At 35.5% G+C, this 20,022-nt stretch overlaps 1 protein-coding gene across 1 annotated transcript in view; it reads right to left on the minus strand.

Moving 5' to 3' along the window:
- ULK4 (unc-51 like kinase 4) overlaps positions 1-20,022 on the minus strand; it is a 185,473-nt gene that overhangs the window by 152,824 nt on the left and 12,627 nt on the right. Inside the window, exons 10-17 of the mRNA XM_061373135.1 lie at positions 19,831-19,952; positions 19,644-19,713; positions 17,274-17,373; positions 16,696-16,800; positions 14,675-14,735; positions 12,246-12,427; positions 10,302-10,348; positions 9,270-9,348 (exon numbers count right to left, since the gene is read on the minus strand). Of these exons, the coding sequence (XP_061229119.1) occupies positions 9,270-9,348; positions 10,302-10,348; positions 12,246-12,427; positions 14,675-14,735; positions 16,696-16,800; positions 17,274-17,373; positions 19,644-19,713; positions 19,831-19,952 (766 nt within the window). The remainder of the gene's footprint in view (positions 1-9,269; positions 9,349-10,301; positions 10,349-12,245; positions 12,428-14,674; positions 14,736-16,695; positions 16,801-17,273; positions 17,374-19,643; positions 19,714-19,830; positions 19,953-20,022) is intronic.

Genomic DNA, 20,022 nt, shown 5'->3' on the forward strand with positions numbered 1-20,022 from the left:
ATCAGTGAAGTATTCAAGTCTTGCAGATGTTGTGTTCAGTACAAGAAACTGGGTCATGGAATGAGGAAGCCTGAAGGGAAGTCTGACCAACAGGCTATGGACATGGTACTAGTGTGGCCCAGAATGTAGAAAAAAGATAAGCAAATGCAATATATATTGCACAATTTATGCAGATGTATAATTTATATTGCTCCCTAGAGGAATTCTAGAGGAGATGGATGTGTGACACTTTTCCAGGTGGAATACAACACAAAACTGGTTCAGCAGGAAAACTCTTGATGCTTTCAACTTTCATGGAACTGCTGCTCGAAGAGGTCTTAGCAGACAAGTAGCCAACTAGATGTCATGAACTCCAAGGGAGGCTCCAACAATTGCTTTGGAATCAACTCAAGATCTCAGAGGGTTTAAATCAGACACAAATAATAGCAATTAACTTACAAATCTGTTACATTTGCTAACAAATCAAAATGCAACTAAAAGAACAGTCTACAAGCTTTGGGATTTGTTTGCTGGATTGGGGGGGGGGGACCTGCTTTATGTATAATAAAGTTTTTTCTTCCCCTAGTCTGTCCTGACAGATTATTACATGGCCTTAGCTGCAGATGTTCATGAATGTATCTGATTTTCACCCAAGCCCTTAAGTTTGAAGCTTTTTAATGGCAGGCAGGACCAGGTAAAAACATGCACTTCAAACAGGAGAGATACCCTGGTTTTGTTTCTGTCAATGGTAAGAAAGAAGATTGCTCAAGAATCCATAAAACAGTTCCAGGATTATAAAGATTTCTGCCTTCAAAACTGTGGTCAGTGGCAATCAGCTGGAGCTGCTTTATACCTAAAGATGTAAACTGGAACTAGAAACCAGCTGTATTGGTTTCAGCTGAACCCATGACACCAGCCTTCACAGAACAGTATTTGGCAGGAGCAACCAAAGAAGAGGGCTTTTTCCTTTCCTTTTTATTCTCTTTCCTTTTGTTTCCCTTCATGTAACTATTACCAGTATACGCAGGTTTCTACCACCCATCCATGCCTTTTCTGAATATCACGTCTCTGGAATTTTATTCTTTTTATAACTCTATGTGAAGTTACCCTAAGTCATCGTCTTCTGCTTTAGAAGACACTGTCAGAAGGCAGCTGGAAACGAGGCTTCTGAGTGAACATCAGTGTGCAATTTCTACCACAAAAACATGTTGTAGCTTAATTGTGTCAGTCAAGTGAGAATGTGCTTTAGAGGAAAAGGCTGGATTTTTTATTCCCGTCACTAGTCTAGAACTTGACTAATTTGCAAGCAAACAAGACTGGAAAATGGCTCTATTTTAGATACATTCTTGGTTGCAAGAGCTAAACACTTTGCTGACCAAACTGCACAACTTACACAGATGCAAAATTGGTTGGCTCAAAAGAAATTAGAAGTGTCAAAAATAGATTAAAACCAAAGTATTGGCTTTATGAAAACTGGGGTAGCATTCGAGACTATTATTTAGCATGCAATCATTTGAAACCTATCAAATTTCTACCAAACTAAGCAATAATAAAAAATAATAATAATAATACAATTATTTATCAGTGGCTTTTGTTTTGAAACCTTTAGAAGCAACCTAAAACTGATTGAAAGGCTGTGGTACAAACTCATTTCTTTTTAAACAGAATACACACATGAAAACATTTTGAATGTATTACACATAGAAAAAGCTCAGGGATTACTCTAATAGGTATCAGAAGACACCATCCTACATGGAGGATTTGTGTTTAAACTCTGTGACAGAAACAAAGAAGAGCTGAATATACTAAAAGAGAGCCTTTATGAAATGAAGTTTAAGTCAGACAGCGGCAAGCCAATTCTGGAGTTAACTGACAGATCTGCTTGTTAGCTGTAAAAGTATGGACTGCCCAAGCAACCCAACTGCATTTTCTACATACGGATTTAGATACCTAATTTTAAATAGAGAGAGGAAACTGCAGGCACTAAGTGCTCCTTGGCTTTAGAATATTTGGCTTATTTTTCCCCTCTGTGTGAAACAGTTCTCAGTGCTCTCGAGAGTACAGGCTTTACCAAGAAAGTTAAGGGTATGTTCCCAAAGGTAACTGGCTGACAGTTTACTTGTTAACATCACATTCATTTAGTACCACTGTCAGGCTGACTCTTCCCATTTTTAATACTGCAATATAGCCACCTTTAGGTCTGTGAAAATGGTAGCAGTGTACCTTAATGTTCCTGTACTGGATTTGATTTTGTCTTGCCTTTTTTTTTTTACTTTAAGGAAAAAAATATTAAAATTGATATCCATTTTGTCTTGCTCTGTGTATGAATAAAGTCAAAACACTCTTATAAATCGTAGCGTATTTTCAGTCTAGACTCCCAATTACAACCAATAAAGGCAAAAGTATTCTATGCACGTATAGAACAGGACACAAGTATATTCTAAAGCCTCAGGAAAGTGATTCCAGAGGAGGGACAAACTGAAATTAGTTCAGCAAAAAAACCCACACGGTACAAGAGTCAGAAAAACAAAGCTTCTCGCTGCACGGTACATACATAACAAAGGGAGCTGTCAAACATGTGGTACACTTCACATGATCACCATATTCTTCTGGAAGTAAGTTAGCCTGAAACTGCTTATCACCCTAGGACCAAACCAAAAAGTCACATCGTATTCACGAATCCTCCAGCTGCCTTTCAAATCAAAGCAGCTTGCAGGCTTAATTCTTTGCAGCCCTAGGAAAGAATGGTTTGCACAAATAAATCCATGAAGGATTAGTTTCTCCTCTTACACCTCTGCTTAATAACAACCTCTGCTCTCAGGCAAACACAAAATTGATAGACTTAGGGATAGAAAAGATAAAACACATATCATTGTTTATATGAGTTTCCTATTCAGCTGACATGTTGACACTATAAGCATTACTTATCAGCCTGACATTTACGCTTTAACAGTAAGTACTATTAGGTCAAGCTCTGTTACTTCGTAGGTAGAAATTTCACAGCAGAAATTTCTTTACATATTTCCAGTTCTGAAATGGAACATAAAAGATGATATAGCTCAGATTTTTGCAGCAAATTTAGTCCTCCCTAGACATAATTCCCATTAACATTATCCCATGAAAAGAAATTATTGATTCTACAATTGTAATGTATGTAAAACTCCCTTCAATGGGAGTTACTCATCTGTAAAATCTACCTGGGAATCATCAAGCACATAGGAATATGCAGCTTAAAACATGGCAACTTATTTGACTGCCATGGAATTTAAGTATAAAAAGTATAATAGAAAGTAATTTAGAAAGTGATTATTTTATAGTGGAAAATATATTTCTTTTAGCTACACATTTTAACCAAGCAGGACTTAAAACTGTATTCCTCACCATACATTTACATTAGAATGCAGAGAATGGAATAAAGAAATAAAGAAAGGAATTACAGAATGTCATGCAATAAAATTTAAACAGCTGCATTTTAAATTCTACATGATACTTGGTTTTTCCTAACAGGTAAAATATTGAGATCTCAAGCTTCAAATATTAGCGTTAAAGAAATCATTACTTAACAGTACTTTTGTGAGATAATTATGTTTCTTTAGCAGTAGATAACTGTGAAAGAGCAAATGGCTACGCAATGCTACAAAAATGAAAGGCCTAAAGAAGAGCAAATGAAACAGGAAACGTTTCCCACTTTAAAAAGAAATGCAGTGGGAAGGGCCACAGGTCCAGAAAACAAAGTCACATTACACTTCAAACAGAAATCTCACAGCTTGTGTTGCACAAATATTACAATAGAGATGGGCAAATATATCAAATGGTTACAATCAACAAAAATCCGTGATTACAGGAACGCATGTAAACTGAAAATAGTCTGACAAGCTGTCTGGTGAGACATGAAGCACTTCCAATCAATATAACCAATTATGAAGAAACCCTTTAAAATGTTCTCTGATGTAGGATGTGTTATTCTATACATAATCAACTTCAATACGCAATCTTACACCCAAGTTGCACATCAGTTTCAAGCACCCATACAGAACAAAGGTAACTTCCCATCCAATATTCAACTCCAAAATGGAAGTCGATTTTAGTGCTCTACTTTCCTCATACAAGTAAGTTTACTTCTGAAAAAATAAATATAAAAAGTTATAACTGTATAAATATAATAGTTATGATAAGTTATAACAGGATAAATAGTAACACTAAAGGTAAGTTCATTCCCCCAACTACAAATACACTTAATAAGCATAAAAAAGAACTAGATCCAAGTCAATGTGTTCACTTCTACCTTTGCCAGAAAGTTCACAGAAGTAGTGTGGGATGGGAATTAAAATCATAATAGCTGATGGGAAGCCATTTTTTCTCTTAACTCCAAGAGAACATCTGTATGCTCATTAATTTTCTAAACTCTTTACGTGGATGGGAATTGAGGGCCTGTCTTTTCCCCTACCACGGTACCCTTCATTCTCCCTTAACAAGCTTCTCTCTGGAGCTTAATAGTCCAGGTCACTATTGTATTTATGAGACAAGTAGGTGAAGGAGAACGCTGACATAGAATGGTTAGGGTTGGAAAGGACCTTAAGATCATACAGTTGCAACCCCCTGCCATGTTTCACGATTAAGGAGGCTGTAAATAATGCTCAGAATCCTGAATGAAATATTGAAAACAGACAAATCTGCCAGATAGCTTTATAGCTTTTCACTTTCCAGAGATGTAGATAGTTATTCACGGAAGAAAGGGATCCTAGGGCATTGCTCTTCATTATCCCAAACATAACAGACTTGTAGGAAAAAACTCAAACCAAAGCCAGCACTTTTAATACCGCAAGAACTAACTAAATGGAAAGCTATTGCAAAGAGACGTACTAGCAGCACAAATGATATAATTTTAATGCAAAAATGTACTATTTCATCTCTCAAGGAAAATAAACAATGTCTTTTAAAAGGGTACAGCTTTTGCTTTGGTCAGGCAATTTACCTAAGAAAAATGCAAAAAATGATTTAACCCTGCAATCAGTAATGTAAAAGTTTTCAGTTCCCTAGCTGAAAATCTCTTTTTCTATTACCAACTTGGTTTAGACTTTAAACATAAAGCAAACCAAATTAACTAGATTGATAAAATTAACCTTTTGAAGGGGGGGAGGGGGAATAAAGTATCTTTCTTCAAGTATGATAAAAGGTCTTACTATTTCTCCAACAACCCAGAACTGTCATGCTTGACAGATCCATTGTCATTAATTATATCTACATTTTCTGTTTCTTAACTCAGAAGAACTTTTCTCAAACACGCCATGACTTTCTGCCAGCACAGGCTCAACTGCCTAAGAAATATTGATCATTGATCTGTTTGCATTCCTGCCACATGCCCCAGGCAAGTATTCAGGTTATAATGAATGGACCATATTGCTGAAAAAGAAATTGAACACACAACAGAGGTTGAAAGTTAACTAAAAGTCACCCCAAAACCTTAAATGGAATCTCCTCACTGTTACAAAAGTATTGTATCAATTCGGATTAAAATCTTAAAATTATTCTTCTGGATTTATCACTTTACAAAACAGTGGGCATCATGCACACATATAAATATTCATGCACGCATTCTGCTGCAGCTTCCATCTCTTGCCTACAGATTTTCACTGAGGTGGGTTTTGGTTGGTTGATTTTTACACATAGAGGCATCAGGGCAAAACAAGGAAAGTACCCTTAGAGGAAACACAAAAATTATGATCATTTATGAGCAGACTTACAAAGATATTTTCCAATCAAAAATAAAAAACATTAAAACTAAAAGGTTGGGAAAAAATGGCCAAATGAAACCGTTTTTATTTGAATCTCCTTACAATATGGGCAGATGTGGATAGACCTGGAAACAGGACTTATCAGAGAGAAGCTGAGAACATGATTTCAAATTTGTATTATGCATGAATTGGAATGACAACAAACTGTACGCCTAGACCAAAGACTAGGTAGAGCCTACACATGAGTTCACACATCATTAAACTATACCTGCAGTGATGCAGGTGCTTTAAAGCTGTAGAAAACAACTACCAAATTGCACCTCAAAAAATCAGAAATATGCAGGCTCCAATTATATGGAGCTTCAATTTAGATGAAATCAGAAATCAAGGTATTCTACTGCTTTGGCAAAGGAATCACATTCTAAGCTCAATATTACAAACATTCTAATATGCTGTCATTCTCTATGTGATATTTAGTTTATTATTTAGGCCATGGCATTCCATAAGTCAAAGGCTTTGCAAAGGAGCATGAAGCATGAAGTCTGTAACAGGTTCTCTGAGCCCTCTAAACATTCAGTAGAGCAGTGGAGGACCCAGGCCTGTACAAAAGCCAGGCAGAGCTACGTAGGTCATAGTGTGAGACTAATACTCCCAATTAGCAAATTTTAAAGGGAGAAGGAAAAGGGCTAGATTTTTGCCTTTGAAAGGACAGGCAGAGAGTGACTTGACGGGTGGAGATGGCTTGTCTCCTACCAGACAGGATACTGCTTGTCTCCTACCAGCACGATACTGCTCCCCAACACAGAGGCATTGTGAGGTAACTCTAGCATCTCTCACCAAGATAAAAGACTGAATGTGAAATTTCATATTTCCTACATGGCAGAATGTCCAATTTATTCACACAGAAGAAAGAACAAGAGCTTCTTTTAACAAATAAGCCAAATCAGATAAACATGGAAGCAAGCCTGGGAAGAGGTTTTCTGTCTGTAAGAATAAGCAGATTTTTCTTTCCAAGCATCCTGGAAAGAATTATTTTTCTTAATAGAATCTAGTTCCTTAACAACCAGTTTCAAAATCCAAATACAAAGATGATATATTTAAGCTTAGGTGTTTTCCTCAGATACCTAGGAATAAATGAGATGAAATGATGATTCAGATTTGTAAAGGGCAATTCAATGAAAAAAGGAAACATTACGAAGTCAGAAACAAATCTGTCCTATCAACACTTACTGCTACTGCCAGATAGAAGAAATCACACATAAAGTGTCTTTACCTTCAATTATAGAAAAGATCAACCTCCCTATGGTATTCCAAGATCAGCCTCATTTTTCCTAATCCATGCAATATTCTCCTAAGAAATACTTAACTAGAAACAGATCAACTGCAAGTGAATTCACAAATATACACATTTATTATGATTTTTTTTCTAATATGACCTACATATTAGAATACCTCATCAGAATAAAGATAGCATACAGTTCCACAGTTCCATGTTTGGCTAGTTTGTGGAATAGCAGTTTACTTGCATTTTAGTTTCATGGTTTAGTGACCTCCAGTGGTTACATTCAAAACAAACTGCTATTGACCAATTCCCTGAATAAGAACTTTAAAAAATATATTAAAAAATAGGTAAAATATTATCTTAATTAATAATTTAATTTAAATTTAAATATTAAAACTTTAATAAAATATTAATTCACTATTTTATTTTTTTTATATATATATAAAACAAAGGCTTTTGGCATGTAGTATGTGAAAGCTTACTTTTAGTCTGTAAAATGAGGATGAGGCTTCTTTCCTAAAGCTTTTCTGCTTCTTCAGTTCTTAATATTACTACTATTTAACAATCACTTAAGCAAGGTTAAGGGAGCAGTTTCAACCTCAAAGGTACAGGAACTATCCTTAAATAAATGTGTAACTGAGTAAAAGCGAGTAGGGGTACAAATGAAGAGCCAACTTTTAACACATGTCCTGTGTAAGTTTATTAGATCCTGTAGTACTTAAAAAATACAAAGAAAAACACAAATAACTGGATGAGTCCATAATGAGGTAACAAAAAAACTGCAAAAGGTTTGTGACAGAGTGATAAAAAATGGAAAAAAAGCTTTGTGTACATAACATGCCAGAATATATCTGACAAAGTTGGTTTTCACCAAGCTCAGGCCTTCTTACAGGTAGCTATACTGTCGACTGGTAAAACATGAATCGAGTATCAGTAACAACACACCCATGAAAACCAAAATCTGATGACCTTTTGTTGCTGTGAATTCCTATTTATGCTCAACATATCTTGCCTTGTGAAGATATGAAACGGAAACCAGCTTCTGGGAATGATGCAAAATGAAGTTCATGTTCTTAAGATAATTTATCAAACCAATTTTGAACAAGTGAACTATGAATCTGCTTCATGGGTTGATATCATACTAAGTTATTAAAAGTTACATGGATATCTCAAAATTACTTTTGAGTATTTTCACTGAAACTTCTAAAAGCAGGAGAAAAAACCTGCCACACACAAGAGTGCACCTGAATTTTGACCCTGAATTTAACTGACACTCAACTGTTAATACTGAAAGCATTGACCAAACTTCAATGACTGTAACCACAAGGACTCCTTCCCCACTTCATAACTTTAGAAAACAAAGAACCCAAGGTAATAACGACAATGTTTCAATTCAGATTTCACTACAGAACTGAAATGTTAAGCAACATAGCAAGATAATCATAATAATCCTTTATATTATTAAGAAGAAACCACAGGGACCTAGAGCAACAAATGCTTCCTTAGCTGCATTGCCAAAAAAATCAGCTATTAACCAATAACTACATGTTCTGACACACCAGATAACCAGATCTGTATGGCGGCATAGTTGCTACGTGTGTTTAGCACTAATTTCTCACATTCAAACACCCATTGTATTCAAATCCTGACTTCACCTCATAAAGTAGAAATAATGTCATATTCACTCTTTAAAAAGTACTAAATAGCAGATTCTGTCAAGTTTACACAATTTGTGTGCATGCGTCACATGCAAACGAGGACAGTAAGATCACTTTGTCTGATCAGTCTTCTGTTTCAGTCAACTACTGAGCATGCAAAATGAAGAAAGGGATTACAAATATTTTCGTTCTCCAACGAAAATTATCTGCCCTTCATTACACCCATTCTTCAAGAACACCGAGGAATCTCAAATGAGTTCCATCTCAATTACTTTTTGGAAAAAGGATATCAAGGAATCAGTTACCCTATCTTATACTAATTATAATAATTATATTTCCAGATAACCAAATACATCAACATTCCTTATAACACACGCAAGCATGAGAAGTATGACAGTGACTACTGTTGTAGTTGTGATTTTGGTCTTTGCAGAGCTACCCAGAATAAACTCAGAAATTTATACGTTTAATCGAATCAATTACATTCCCATTTACATCAGAAACAAATAAAGCAGGGATCAGAAAAAAAACTCTGAAACCTCTTGACATAAACAACAAAAGCATTAACAAAACTCCCCACTCTACTCCTCCCCCAAGGAAAAAGAGGAAAATTACCTCAGAAACAGGTACATTTTCACCAAGTTCCGATGTGTGTAATGCCAGTAAACCGATCAGTCGAGCAACTTTGACACGTCTGAATATCAAATAAAGTAGGTACATATCAAATAAAGTAGGTACATAAAAACTATTTCAAAAATACCATAAAACAACTGTCTTGTTTATATTTTACACAGGGCACAAAATACTTGAATTGCTATTTACAGCTCATATCTTCCTCTTACAGAATCAGAGTCACAGAACGCTTTGGGTTTGAAGGGACCATAACTAGTTCTAACCCCCTGCCACAGGCAGGGACACCTTCCACTAGACCAGGTTGCTCCAAGCCCTGTCCAACCTGGCCTTGAACACTGCCAGGGATGGGGCAGCCACAGCTTCCCTGGGCACCCTGTGCCAGTGTTACTTCAGTATTTCAGTTCAATTCAGCAATAAATTCGTGCATAGACATTTCTTTCCATAAGCACTGAAGAATGAAGATTCTTTAGTTTGTTACGGTCTCACTAATCAGTCAAGCTCATATTCAGTTCTCTTGTAACACAAAAAAACCCTATAGATGATTTGACACTTCTTAGTTTAGCTGACAAAACTGAAATTAGAACTGTTTCAGCAAATCAGTTTTAAATGTTTCATTAAAGACAGAATTGAAATAAAAATCAACATTTATGAAACGAACAGCAGAGGGCACTACCACACTGGAATAAATACAGCTGTTTTTAAACGCCTGTTAAGAAATATTCCACTACTATTATGGTATAGGCTGGTTTAGTCAGTGATTTTGAGTAACACTATTTCATACACTAAATTACATAACTTCTAAATAAATGTTTAGAGATTCTACATAATCTTTGGAATATATAAATTCAATGCTTAAAAAATTCAGTGTTCTATTATTTATCACCACACTGCCAGTCAGGTAGCACAACAGTCTCACAAGCTGAAATACTTAAATACCCTGTTAAAGAATATCTTTAATAAAAATCAGTCAAAATTCCTTATTTAAACAAATTCATTAAAAATAATATTACTTACATATCCCAGTTGGCGGCTGCACGCAGCTGCTGTATCAATATAGGAAACTATAATTTAAAGAAGATAAATAGGCATTAGTGGATTTTAATGATCTGACCTGTTCCAATGATATACAAAATAAAATCAAAATATCAGTAATATGATAAACAAATACTGTAGGTATTGTCCAAACATTGATAAAAAAGAATAAGCAAAACCTGAGAGTAAAAATACAGCACTGTGTGCAGTTCTGTGGTCCTCAACATAAGGACATGGAGCTGTTGGAGCAAGTTTAGAGGAGGCCATGAGGATGATCAGGGGCTGGAGCACATACCCATACAACGACAGACAGAGAACACTGGGGCTGTTCAGCCTGGAGAAGTTGCATGGAGACCTCAGAGCAGCCTTCCACTATCTGAAGGCCCCTACAAGGATGCTGGAGAGGTACTCTTCATCAGGGACTGTAGCAATAGGGTCCTGAGGCACTGACACAGGGTGCCCAAAGAAGCTGTGGCTGCCCCATCCCTGGCGGTGTTCAAGGCTGGGTCAGACAAGGCTTGGAGCAATCTGGTCTAGTGTGAGGTGTCCCTGACCGTAATAGGGGTTAGAACTGAGTGATCTTAAGGTCCTTTCCAACCCTAACTATTCCATGATTCTATATTCTTGCCTGAAACTAAACTGTTAAACATGTATCAGTGCGTTAAAAACCACACTTTTTTTTTTTTTTTTCCATAATGGAGAACAAAGATCATCACATAGTGTTACCCAACAAGCTTTTAATGTATTTATTTTCTGAGAATAGACAAAAATAGGTGGCAAATACTAGAATAATGACTGGACTGCTGACACACATTCAGCCAATAAGAACCAAACTGCATAGCTATTCATGTCTAAAATGTTAATTGGCAATTTCAGTTGTTGGATTCCTGTCCCCAGAATTTCTCTCCAATGATAAAGGAGCAATAAGTTCCAGCAATTCAGTTTCTTGTTTTCATATGAGTTCTGTATTATAAGACCTACACTGATTCCAATCTGAATGTTCTTCACTGAATTTTTCTGGCCGGCAATTTTGTCTTTAATAGCTATATATCCAACAAGGACATGTCTCAGAATATGACTTACTTGCAGAAAACAAGGTAGGTGGTTTACTTTTTAATAAATAAACTGAAAATTACACATCTCAAGATAGTCTCTGTGATGCTTTTACATAATCATAGAATGGTTTGGGTTGGAAAGCACATTAAGATCATCCAATTCCAACCCCCTGCCACAGCAGGGATGCATCACATTAGAACATGCCACCCAAGGCCCCATACAATCTAGCCTTGAACGCTGCCAGGGATGGAGTATATGAAAAGAGTAAGTCTATTTTGTTTCTGCACCATGCAGTAACCTGAGATATATGTTAATCCACTACAGAGGAGACTAGTACAATTGTCTGGTAGAAAATCATTCCTGAATGGTGAAACCACCGTTCAGGCATATGCTAAACCAGACTCTCCAGAGAACATGCTCATTTTTTGAAGCAGGACTTAATGAAAGCTTTACTGAATGCTCTCTGGGAAGCTTTTCTTGCCCTTCTTTATGGACATATGGCCAAGCAAAATTGACTGAGCAACTCAATCCTTAACTATTTTCAGTGTTCTCTGTCCTTGAATGATTCACAAAGACCAACATTTCATCATATGCTATTTCACTCTCCATCAAGGTTAATTTTTAACCCAACCTTTTTTACTAATGTAGCAAATCTATATAAAAATATATCTGAAATCTAAGGAGAAATAATTACTTTCCCTCAGCTCTTTTAAAAAAGCTGACATGGAATTTAGTGATTTTTTTTTTCATTATTCTGTACTTAATTTGCCATATTATTTTTGTCAGTACACCAATGATTTCTTGAAATATAACTAAAAGCAGAGATTTTTGTTACAACGGCACTGATTCCTTTAAAACTTTATTATTTACCAGCTGAGAGTTCATAAGCCTGTTTGCAATCTCCTTGTGGACAGCCACAGTACACAGATAGCACAGGAAGTTCAACTTAGAACGTGCTGCTCCTGTATTCTTCTCGGGAGAACCAAGCATTAAACATACTCGTTGCAAGAAGTCATTCCAGTCCACATCCTTCATAGATGATAACTTCTCAGCTAACCATAAGAAGCAAACAAGTATTTAAAGACAATGGATCTTCAATGATGCTTTAACACACTAGAAAATAACATCACCATGGATAAACAAGTTACAAAGTTCACATCTATTTATAATTTTAGTACTTAAAACATAAAACAAAAATGTTAATATTCATGTCTATAGATCATAGAAATAAAAGAAGAAATAAGAGAAACAAAGCATAAAAATGCAGCAGAGAGCCTCAAAACTTTTCTTAAAGTGCAACCCCACTAAGTCCTTGGACTTAATTCAAGTAAACATTCATTGGCATTACATTTAGGAAAGGTAATAGTTGTTTGTAATCATTACTAAGTCTTAATAAGAAACTGCAGTTTCATTGGAGAAAATCTGAAGCAAAATCTAACAAAAGTCAGGAAAATTTCCCCAAAAGTCAATAAACTGAATACATGTATAGCTACTCATATAGGTAGGTTTTCACCTAGGTAAGCCTTAGCAGTATCAGAACACAGAGGACTTCAGAAGGAACATGAAGTCACGAGGATGGTTAACTTAAATCCTGTGGTTCCATTCACTGACCACCGTACATGAATAGAGATTTTTCCAAAGACTTCCTTATCAGTCCCAGTGGATAACTTCCTTCTGGAAGCCACACATTCCCTCAGTTTTGGTTAGTTGTTTCTTTATACATAATGACTCTTCATCAGGGACTGTAGTGATAGGACAAGGGGTGATGGGTTTAAACTGAAACAGGGAAAGTTCAGGTTAGATCTAAGGCAGAAGCTCTTCCCTGTGAGGGTGTTGAGGCGCTGGCACAGGGTGTCCAGAGAAGCTGTGGCTGCCCCATCCCTGGCAGTGTTCAAGGCCAGGTTGGACAGAGCCTTGGGCAACATGGTCTAGTGTAAGGCATCCCTGCCCATGGCAGGGGATTGAAAGTGGATGATCTTAAGGTCCTTTCCAACCTAAACCGTTCTTTAAGCCTATGATTAATATCCTATCTGCCATCCTGATATACTCCAGTACAGAGTACTTACAAACATGGCTTTTGTCTTTTACTCCAATTTTACACTAGAGTAACAACACCTACTGATGAAAGCAATTATAATTTACATTGGTAAAGGCGAAAAGTGGCTTGGATTTCAGGTATTTCTCTTAATTTTTCCATACTGTCTTTAATCATTACTGTTTTTGAAGAAACTGAATTTGATGCTGCTCATCAACCAGAATGCTGTCCAAGAAAAAAGTTACAACCCTCAAAGTGTTAGAAGAAGAAAAAACACTGGCCCATCTACAGACAGTAGTTAAACATAGCAACATCAGTGTGATAATTTAGCTACTTAAATGCATTATGAAATAAAATACACACACATACACACACACACTCCAGTCACTTGAATTTGATTATTTTTGCCTAGAACTCTAACCAAATGAAAAATGCCTTCTTTACTACAGTCTTGACTGGGAGACTGGGATGCACTGTGCTCTTTTCCAACTCTAAAATTTCTTCAACAAATTAACTCTCCAAAACACATACTTTACAGAAAGAAAAAAAAGGCTTTTTTTTTTACCAAGGAAGAGGTGCTATATGAATTCTAAGATTACGTATCTGGCTCTAAGCACAGTAAAGCGTATAATAATACTTCCTTAAATAGATCAGAAGAGTTTTTCCCAGGGGAAGAAACATTAGACTCCTGACAATGAGAAACCTTTTGTGTTCACCAGCCTTTCTAGACATTAGAAACTAACAACAAAACAAGCTCCAAACTCCACACTATCTTTTGGAACAGGATTCCCATAACATTCCATGATTAAAGGTGGCACTGACAAGGCTGCCTAGATTACAGCTGATCAACACTGCATATTTTAAGATCCTGTTTTCATTTGCTTCTCTGTCTTTGCCAAATTCTAATCTACTTGGTTGAATACTGCAGTTGGAGTATCTCAGTTGTTTACAAAAAATAACATGGGAAAAACCACATTGTTTTTCCCCACACTTAAAGAGTGTTGACTCTCTCATTTTAAAAGCTTTTGAGCATGGGCTTGTAACTGAAGAAGGCAGAAAAGACAGGCATAGGACTGTCTGTACTTGAAAAGTCTACTCAAAATTGGTCTAGCCAGAACATTACATATGCAACACCAGTTTTAGGAAAGTTATGAGTTCAACTATGACAGCTCATCATCTACAGAGGGAGGCTATAGGTTCTGTGTAGCAAGTTATAACATCATATGAAGGAAATGAAGTTTCAAAAACTTCAGCAGATCCATACCTGAATACATTGGTATATGTGAAGTTTTCAAGTCAAATCTAACTGGTACTTGCTTCATTATCTGGAAAAATAAGCAGACACATTACAACTAGTTGTAATACATTTCTGGAAATGTCCAAGTATTTGAACATGAAAACATAAAGATGCAAAAATTGTACAGGATGAGTGTACAAACCACTAAGGTCTTTTCCATTGGTTTCTGCTATTTCTTCCAAGCAGATATATTTGACATTTAACTCTACGTTTTTAATATAATTAAGTTGTTGGTATTTCCATGTAAGTGATCTTTTTAATGCAAAATGATAGGATTTGTTCAGTTTATCTTGCTTGTATGTGGAAAAGTACTTGCACTTAGGTTGTAAAAGCCACAGAAAGGAACAATGCAGCTGAGAGCTCAGGAAATGTTTTAGCAATGCGTTGCCATACAGTAAATACATATACGCACACTAGATCATTCTAGAGTATTAAAAGTGATATTAGCACCAACAAACCATTCCTAAGGAATTGGGTTTTTTAATCCCAACACCATTTTCTGATGTCTGCTCAGTGACTGAGCATTTGAGTGTGATTTTCAGTAACAAAAGCATACAAAAATGGTAACTGTATACTGGAATTTAGCCTTTGATAGATGAAGCCTAGCTGTAACCAGAGAGCTGTTTGCTAAAAAGGTCTTTAACTCCACAGATCTGCAGAACAAAGGGAAATTTTACAACATAAGCTGACATTTCAGCTTTTAAAATTCTGCCAGCATCTAGTAAATCCCTTTCCAGGAAATTAAACTGCAAGCTTTTCAGCTTTACCAGGTGTCAGTATCATCCTTTTGTCTGCAGATTGTCAAGTATGCAGCGACTTGGAATTTAGTGGGCTATTTTGCATTAATTCTGAGTCTGGCCTTGCATGGCAAGAAGATTAGTCTCCATGTGCACATTAGTATGTACACTTACCCCTAATCTCATCTTTTCTAGGAATAACTGAAGCAGTGAAGGGCTTTGTGGAGGAGTCCTGAGACTGAACTGAGAATTTACAGAGGTGGCTTCATTCAAATGCATAATTACCTTTGAAATTCTCCACTGGCAACAATGTGAGACAAACATATTAAAACAGTATTGTTGGGAAGTTTCTTTATGTAACTGTACAAGCTTCTTAGGTTTTGAGAGTGTTAGGAATTTCATTAAAACAAACAAACAGAAGAATTGCTATAGTAAAGTAATACAGCAACTAAAAGCTGTAAAGAGATTCTTAATGAACTAGAGGCTTCCTTCCAATGAGAAATGCTGCATTTCCTGCATCTAACACAGTTGCTAAAGTGACTTCAGGTTTTTTTGCTTATCATTCCTTCTGCCAATATCACACACGTGCTCATACATGCACATTAAATTGCCACTGCAGTGCAAAGTTCTGATTCTTTTTTAGTCTTCCCTTTGCTGCCAAGCAAGTATCAAGTCTCCGCTCAAGAGAATCATCACAAACTGTTATCACATTAGGATCCATATGACCGAAATTGGATGGACATCTCTTGTAACTTCAGGTCTCATTTTCCAGAGAAAAAAGTTCTCATTTATGAGAAATATTATCATATCTGAATCTTAAAGAGTAACAAAAGTTACTCTATAAAGGTCTAACTCTTAACCTAGAAGGCTTCATAGACAACTTTGTTTTGGGTATACCAAGACATAGTTCTGTTTGCGTTCATTTAAGTAATAGATATCAAAGCAAGCTATCAGAAAAGAAATCTACAAAAGCACTGAACACTGCATTTAGTAACTTCTATTTTTAGTAAGACATTAAATAATGTTAGCATTCAATCCCAAAATAACTCAGTTCTCCAAATTAACAATCCAAGAGGATTATAAAAGATTGCCAAAAAAAACTGCATGAGATCTTGCCAGATGACTGGGTGGAACTGCTTTAAAATGAGAATTACAGAATACAGGAAAGGAGTTTCACCCTGCTTAAAGATTCATCTGCAAAAAACAGCCTCACCCACAAGTTCCTGAATCTTACATTTTATTTTGCTATACCTTTGGATTGTCAATGATTGGTGTTATGATAAGATCAGATTCAGTGTAAATGAGCTCTTTCAGTGTTGACTCCATATCCTGCTGACTTGAGCATGTATTTTTAGCCTAAAAGAAGAAGAAAGTTGTTGTAACAAAAGAAATAAAACCAGAACGTTTATGTTTATTCCTAAAGTACTTCATATCAACATTATATCATACAGTTTGGCCATGCAAACAACATACTCTAAATTACTTGTTGTTTATGTAGCAGCAGATAGGCCCAGCTAAGTATTATGATGCACAAACAGGTTGGAAGAAAAAGCGCCAGTTTCAAAAAGAAAGACTAAGAAAAAGAAGGTAGCATTATCCCTTTTATACAGTGAGGAAATAAAAGGACACTAAGCATCTTTAACTCTTACACCTGAAGTTGTGCAAATTTATTGTTTTTCTTTTTTTTCCAAATGACTTGCACACTGTAGGAACAACTTCCCTTTTATAATTATGGAAAGATAGAGAAAAAAGTGACTTTACCACAGATTCCAGGCTAAAGTTCTAACTCTAGAGATACCACCATCCTTTGATATTCTTTTTCTACTCACCTTTTCCAAGCATGAATTTCTTTGTGGAGAATTCTGGATTGGGACAGTAGTAGCATCACTTACTTCTACTGCAGTGCTAGTTCTAGGTGTTGGACGAGAACTTAAAAGAAAGAACAATAAATAGATAAATAAACTAACAAAGAGGACAGATGAAGTTCCACTGCAAACTACTTTCTTGTTGCTTTTTGGAAACTCTCATGCCATACAGCAAACTTCCAAAGCTGACAAATGTAAATGATGCTTTGCCTTATCAAATGGACATGAACATCCTGCTTTTAAATATGTCCTGACAAGTTTAGGATTTTTTGTCAGTTAGAAATGAGAAGGGACTAGGTGATTTCTTTTTGTGGTTGTTAAATGAATGCCATTTGATTGTTTTCTCACCCACAGTAGCTCTCCAAAATGGATGCTAAAATATCATTATCTTAATTCTTACTAACAACATACAAAGAAAATTAACCTGACAAAATAACTGTCATTTATTTTATGCTGTTATCTTCTGATGAATCTCATTTATGAATGAGAACTGGATTTACTTTTCAGTTTTCCTTTATAAAAATCCTGTCTGCCAATCAGAAAATGAAGAGAGACCAGAATTTTCCATATCTGCAATTTTCATAAAGCTGACAGTGAACTTGCTTTTTGTAGTATATATTAATTTAAATTGCTTCAAATCAACTTTAGAATTATTAAAATTGGCAGGCCAGGATAACAATTTAATCGACAACTTGAAATGAATGTGGCTTTTTTGGTTAGCGGAAAGTAATGTACACATTTAGTTGCAAATCACTTTTATTTATTAGAAAAAGCAACTAAATTAAAAATACAAACACCACACAAAATTAAAGATACTCATGAAAAATCAATGATCAAATGACTAATATAGGTATTATTCTTTTCAAAAGGCATCTTTCACCTGTTTTCAAGAGGAAGTTACATTTCAAGAGCATAGTGAACGAGTCTCAACATATTATCTACCAGCTAGTCAAAACTACACAAGATGTCCTAATTTTTGCAGTGAAAAATATTTCAGGATGTGCTTGGAAGTTTAAGCAGTCTTATTTCCTAAACAAAGAAAGTATGATTTCTAGTTAGGAGACTGAACAAATTTTTCTATGTTCCCACATGCTTCAAAACATGCAGATTTGTTATTTTTTTCTAAACCTGATTTGCTTTCAGATGTGTTTGAGATAGAGAAAATCTTTCTTACTTTTCCACTTCTGAGCTGGCTTCTCAGTTTAAAACAAGTCATTAGTGAAATGAACCAGCTGAAATGAGTAAGATCTATTCCCTTCACACATATAGAAGCTACTGCTGTTAAAAGCTGATTAACCACTCCTGCAGCTTAAGTAAATCTTAGTGCCAGGTCAGCAGCTTCCTTTCACTTAAATGTTTTAAAACTTCAGTAAGTAACACATGCAGCTTTGAGAACTTAAATCATTGAAGAAAAGAGAACTTAAGAAAGTAATTATAAAGAATTTGTGTTACATTTCAAATTTTGTATCAAACAGATGTACTTCAGTTGTTAAATATACTTTTTTTTAATACTCACACCCATGACATAATTTGGATTACATGTCATATGAAGTGTTTGTAATGCCACCGTAACCTCTCTTTTCAGCAAATTACTAAAGTAAATAGAAAATGCTATTTAAATTACTAATAGTATGGCTTTAGCTGTGATGACAGAAGTTATAAGTGAGATGAGAAGTAATCCTTTATTAAAAGCAACTGAAATAAAAAAGTAGACAAACTACCAGGTTCAAAAGCTGTATTTCAGGTTATGCAAGAAGCTTGAAAAAATATGAAACAGGAATATTTCAGGTTGATGACAATAGGAACAACATCTATTTTACCAGATAATCTTCTTGGCTTGAACACTACTATAGGATCAGGCTTCAGCTAAAACAAATCACTGTTAAACAAATCACTAGCTTTTATTTAATACCTTGTAGTACTTAGTAGAATGCTACCAATAGCTTGGAAAAGCTAAAGGAAGAATTTTCTAGTTGATCTTATGCTGAATGCTTATTCTTGTGTAATTAAAGCAAGCATATTCAAAGCATGTGCTCATATATATGAAGTAAGAAGGCAAGCAAGTTCTTAATACATTTTTCTGTTTAGAGCTAAGAAATTAAAAGGCTTCCAAAACCCAGTGGAATAAAGCCATAAATACTGTTTTAACTACAAACACTGCTTTCACAGCTTCCCAAAGATGTCTTAATATTAAACTGGTGGTAAAAACTCAAAAGAGGACACACTAACACAACATTACAAGCAGAATATTACAATGTCTGAAAAGACAGGAGAAAAAACAACCCAACCACACAAGGTTTTAAGGGGTTTGTAATTGTTCTTAGGTTTTCATACCTGAGAAGAAATATGGATTCTTTTGGTTCACCATCAACCACATTTTTTGGGCGCAATTCAGGCTGAGTTTCTATTGAAAAGAGAATATGAACTTGCATTCAGAAGTTACAAAACAAGTGATAAAAAAGCAAGACTGACAAAATTCATAGGACAAAATAATTCAAAATAACATCATGAACAGTATTACCTGTTTTAAAAGAATTGCTTGGTACGTTATCTGTTCTTGAGGATGACAGATTATCTGGGTTTTCAGCCGTATCCACTGGCTCTTTGGCACTACAAGACACTGATGACTCTGTGTCTTCACTGCTGTTTAATGAAAGATATTAATTACACACATTAAAATAAAAACAAAATTATCATATCTATTATTTGCTGC

This window comes from Neopsephotus bourkii, unplaced genomic scaffold, assembly GCF_033783945.1.
Source record: "Neopsephotus bourkii isolate Nb327-2 ecotype Australia unplaced genomic scaffold, CSIRO-AGI_Nbou_v1 NB_1629, whole genome shotgun sequence".
Classification (NCBI taxonomy): domain Eukaryota; kingdom Metazoa; phylum Chordata; class Aves; order Psittaciformes; family Psittacidae; genus Neopsephotus; species Neopsephotus bourkii.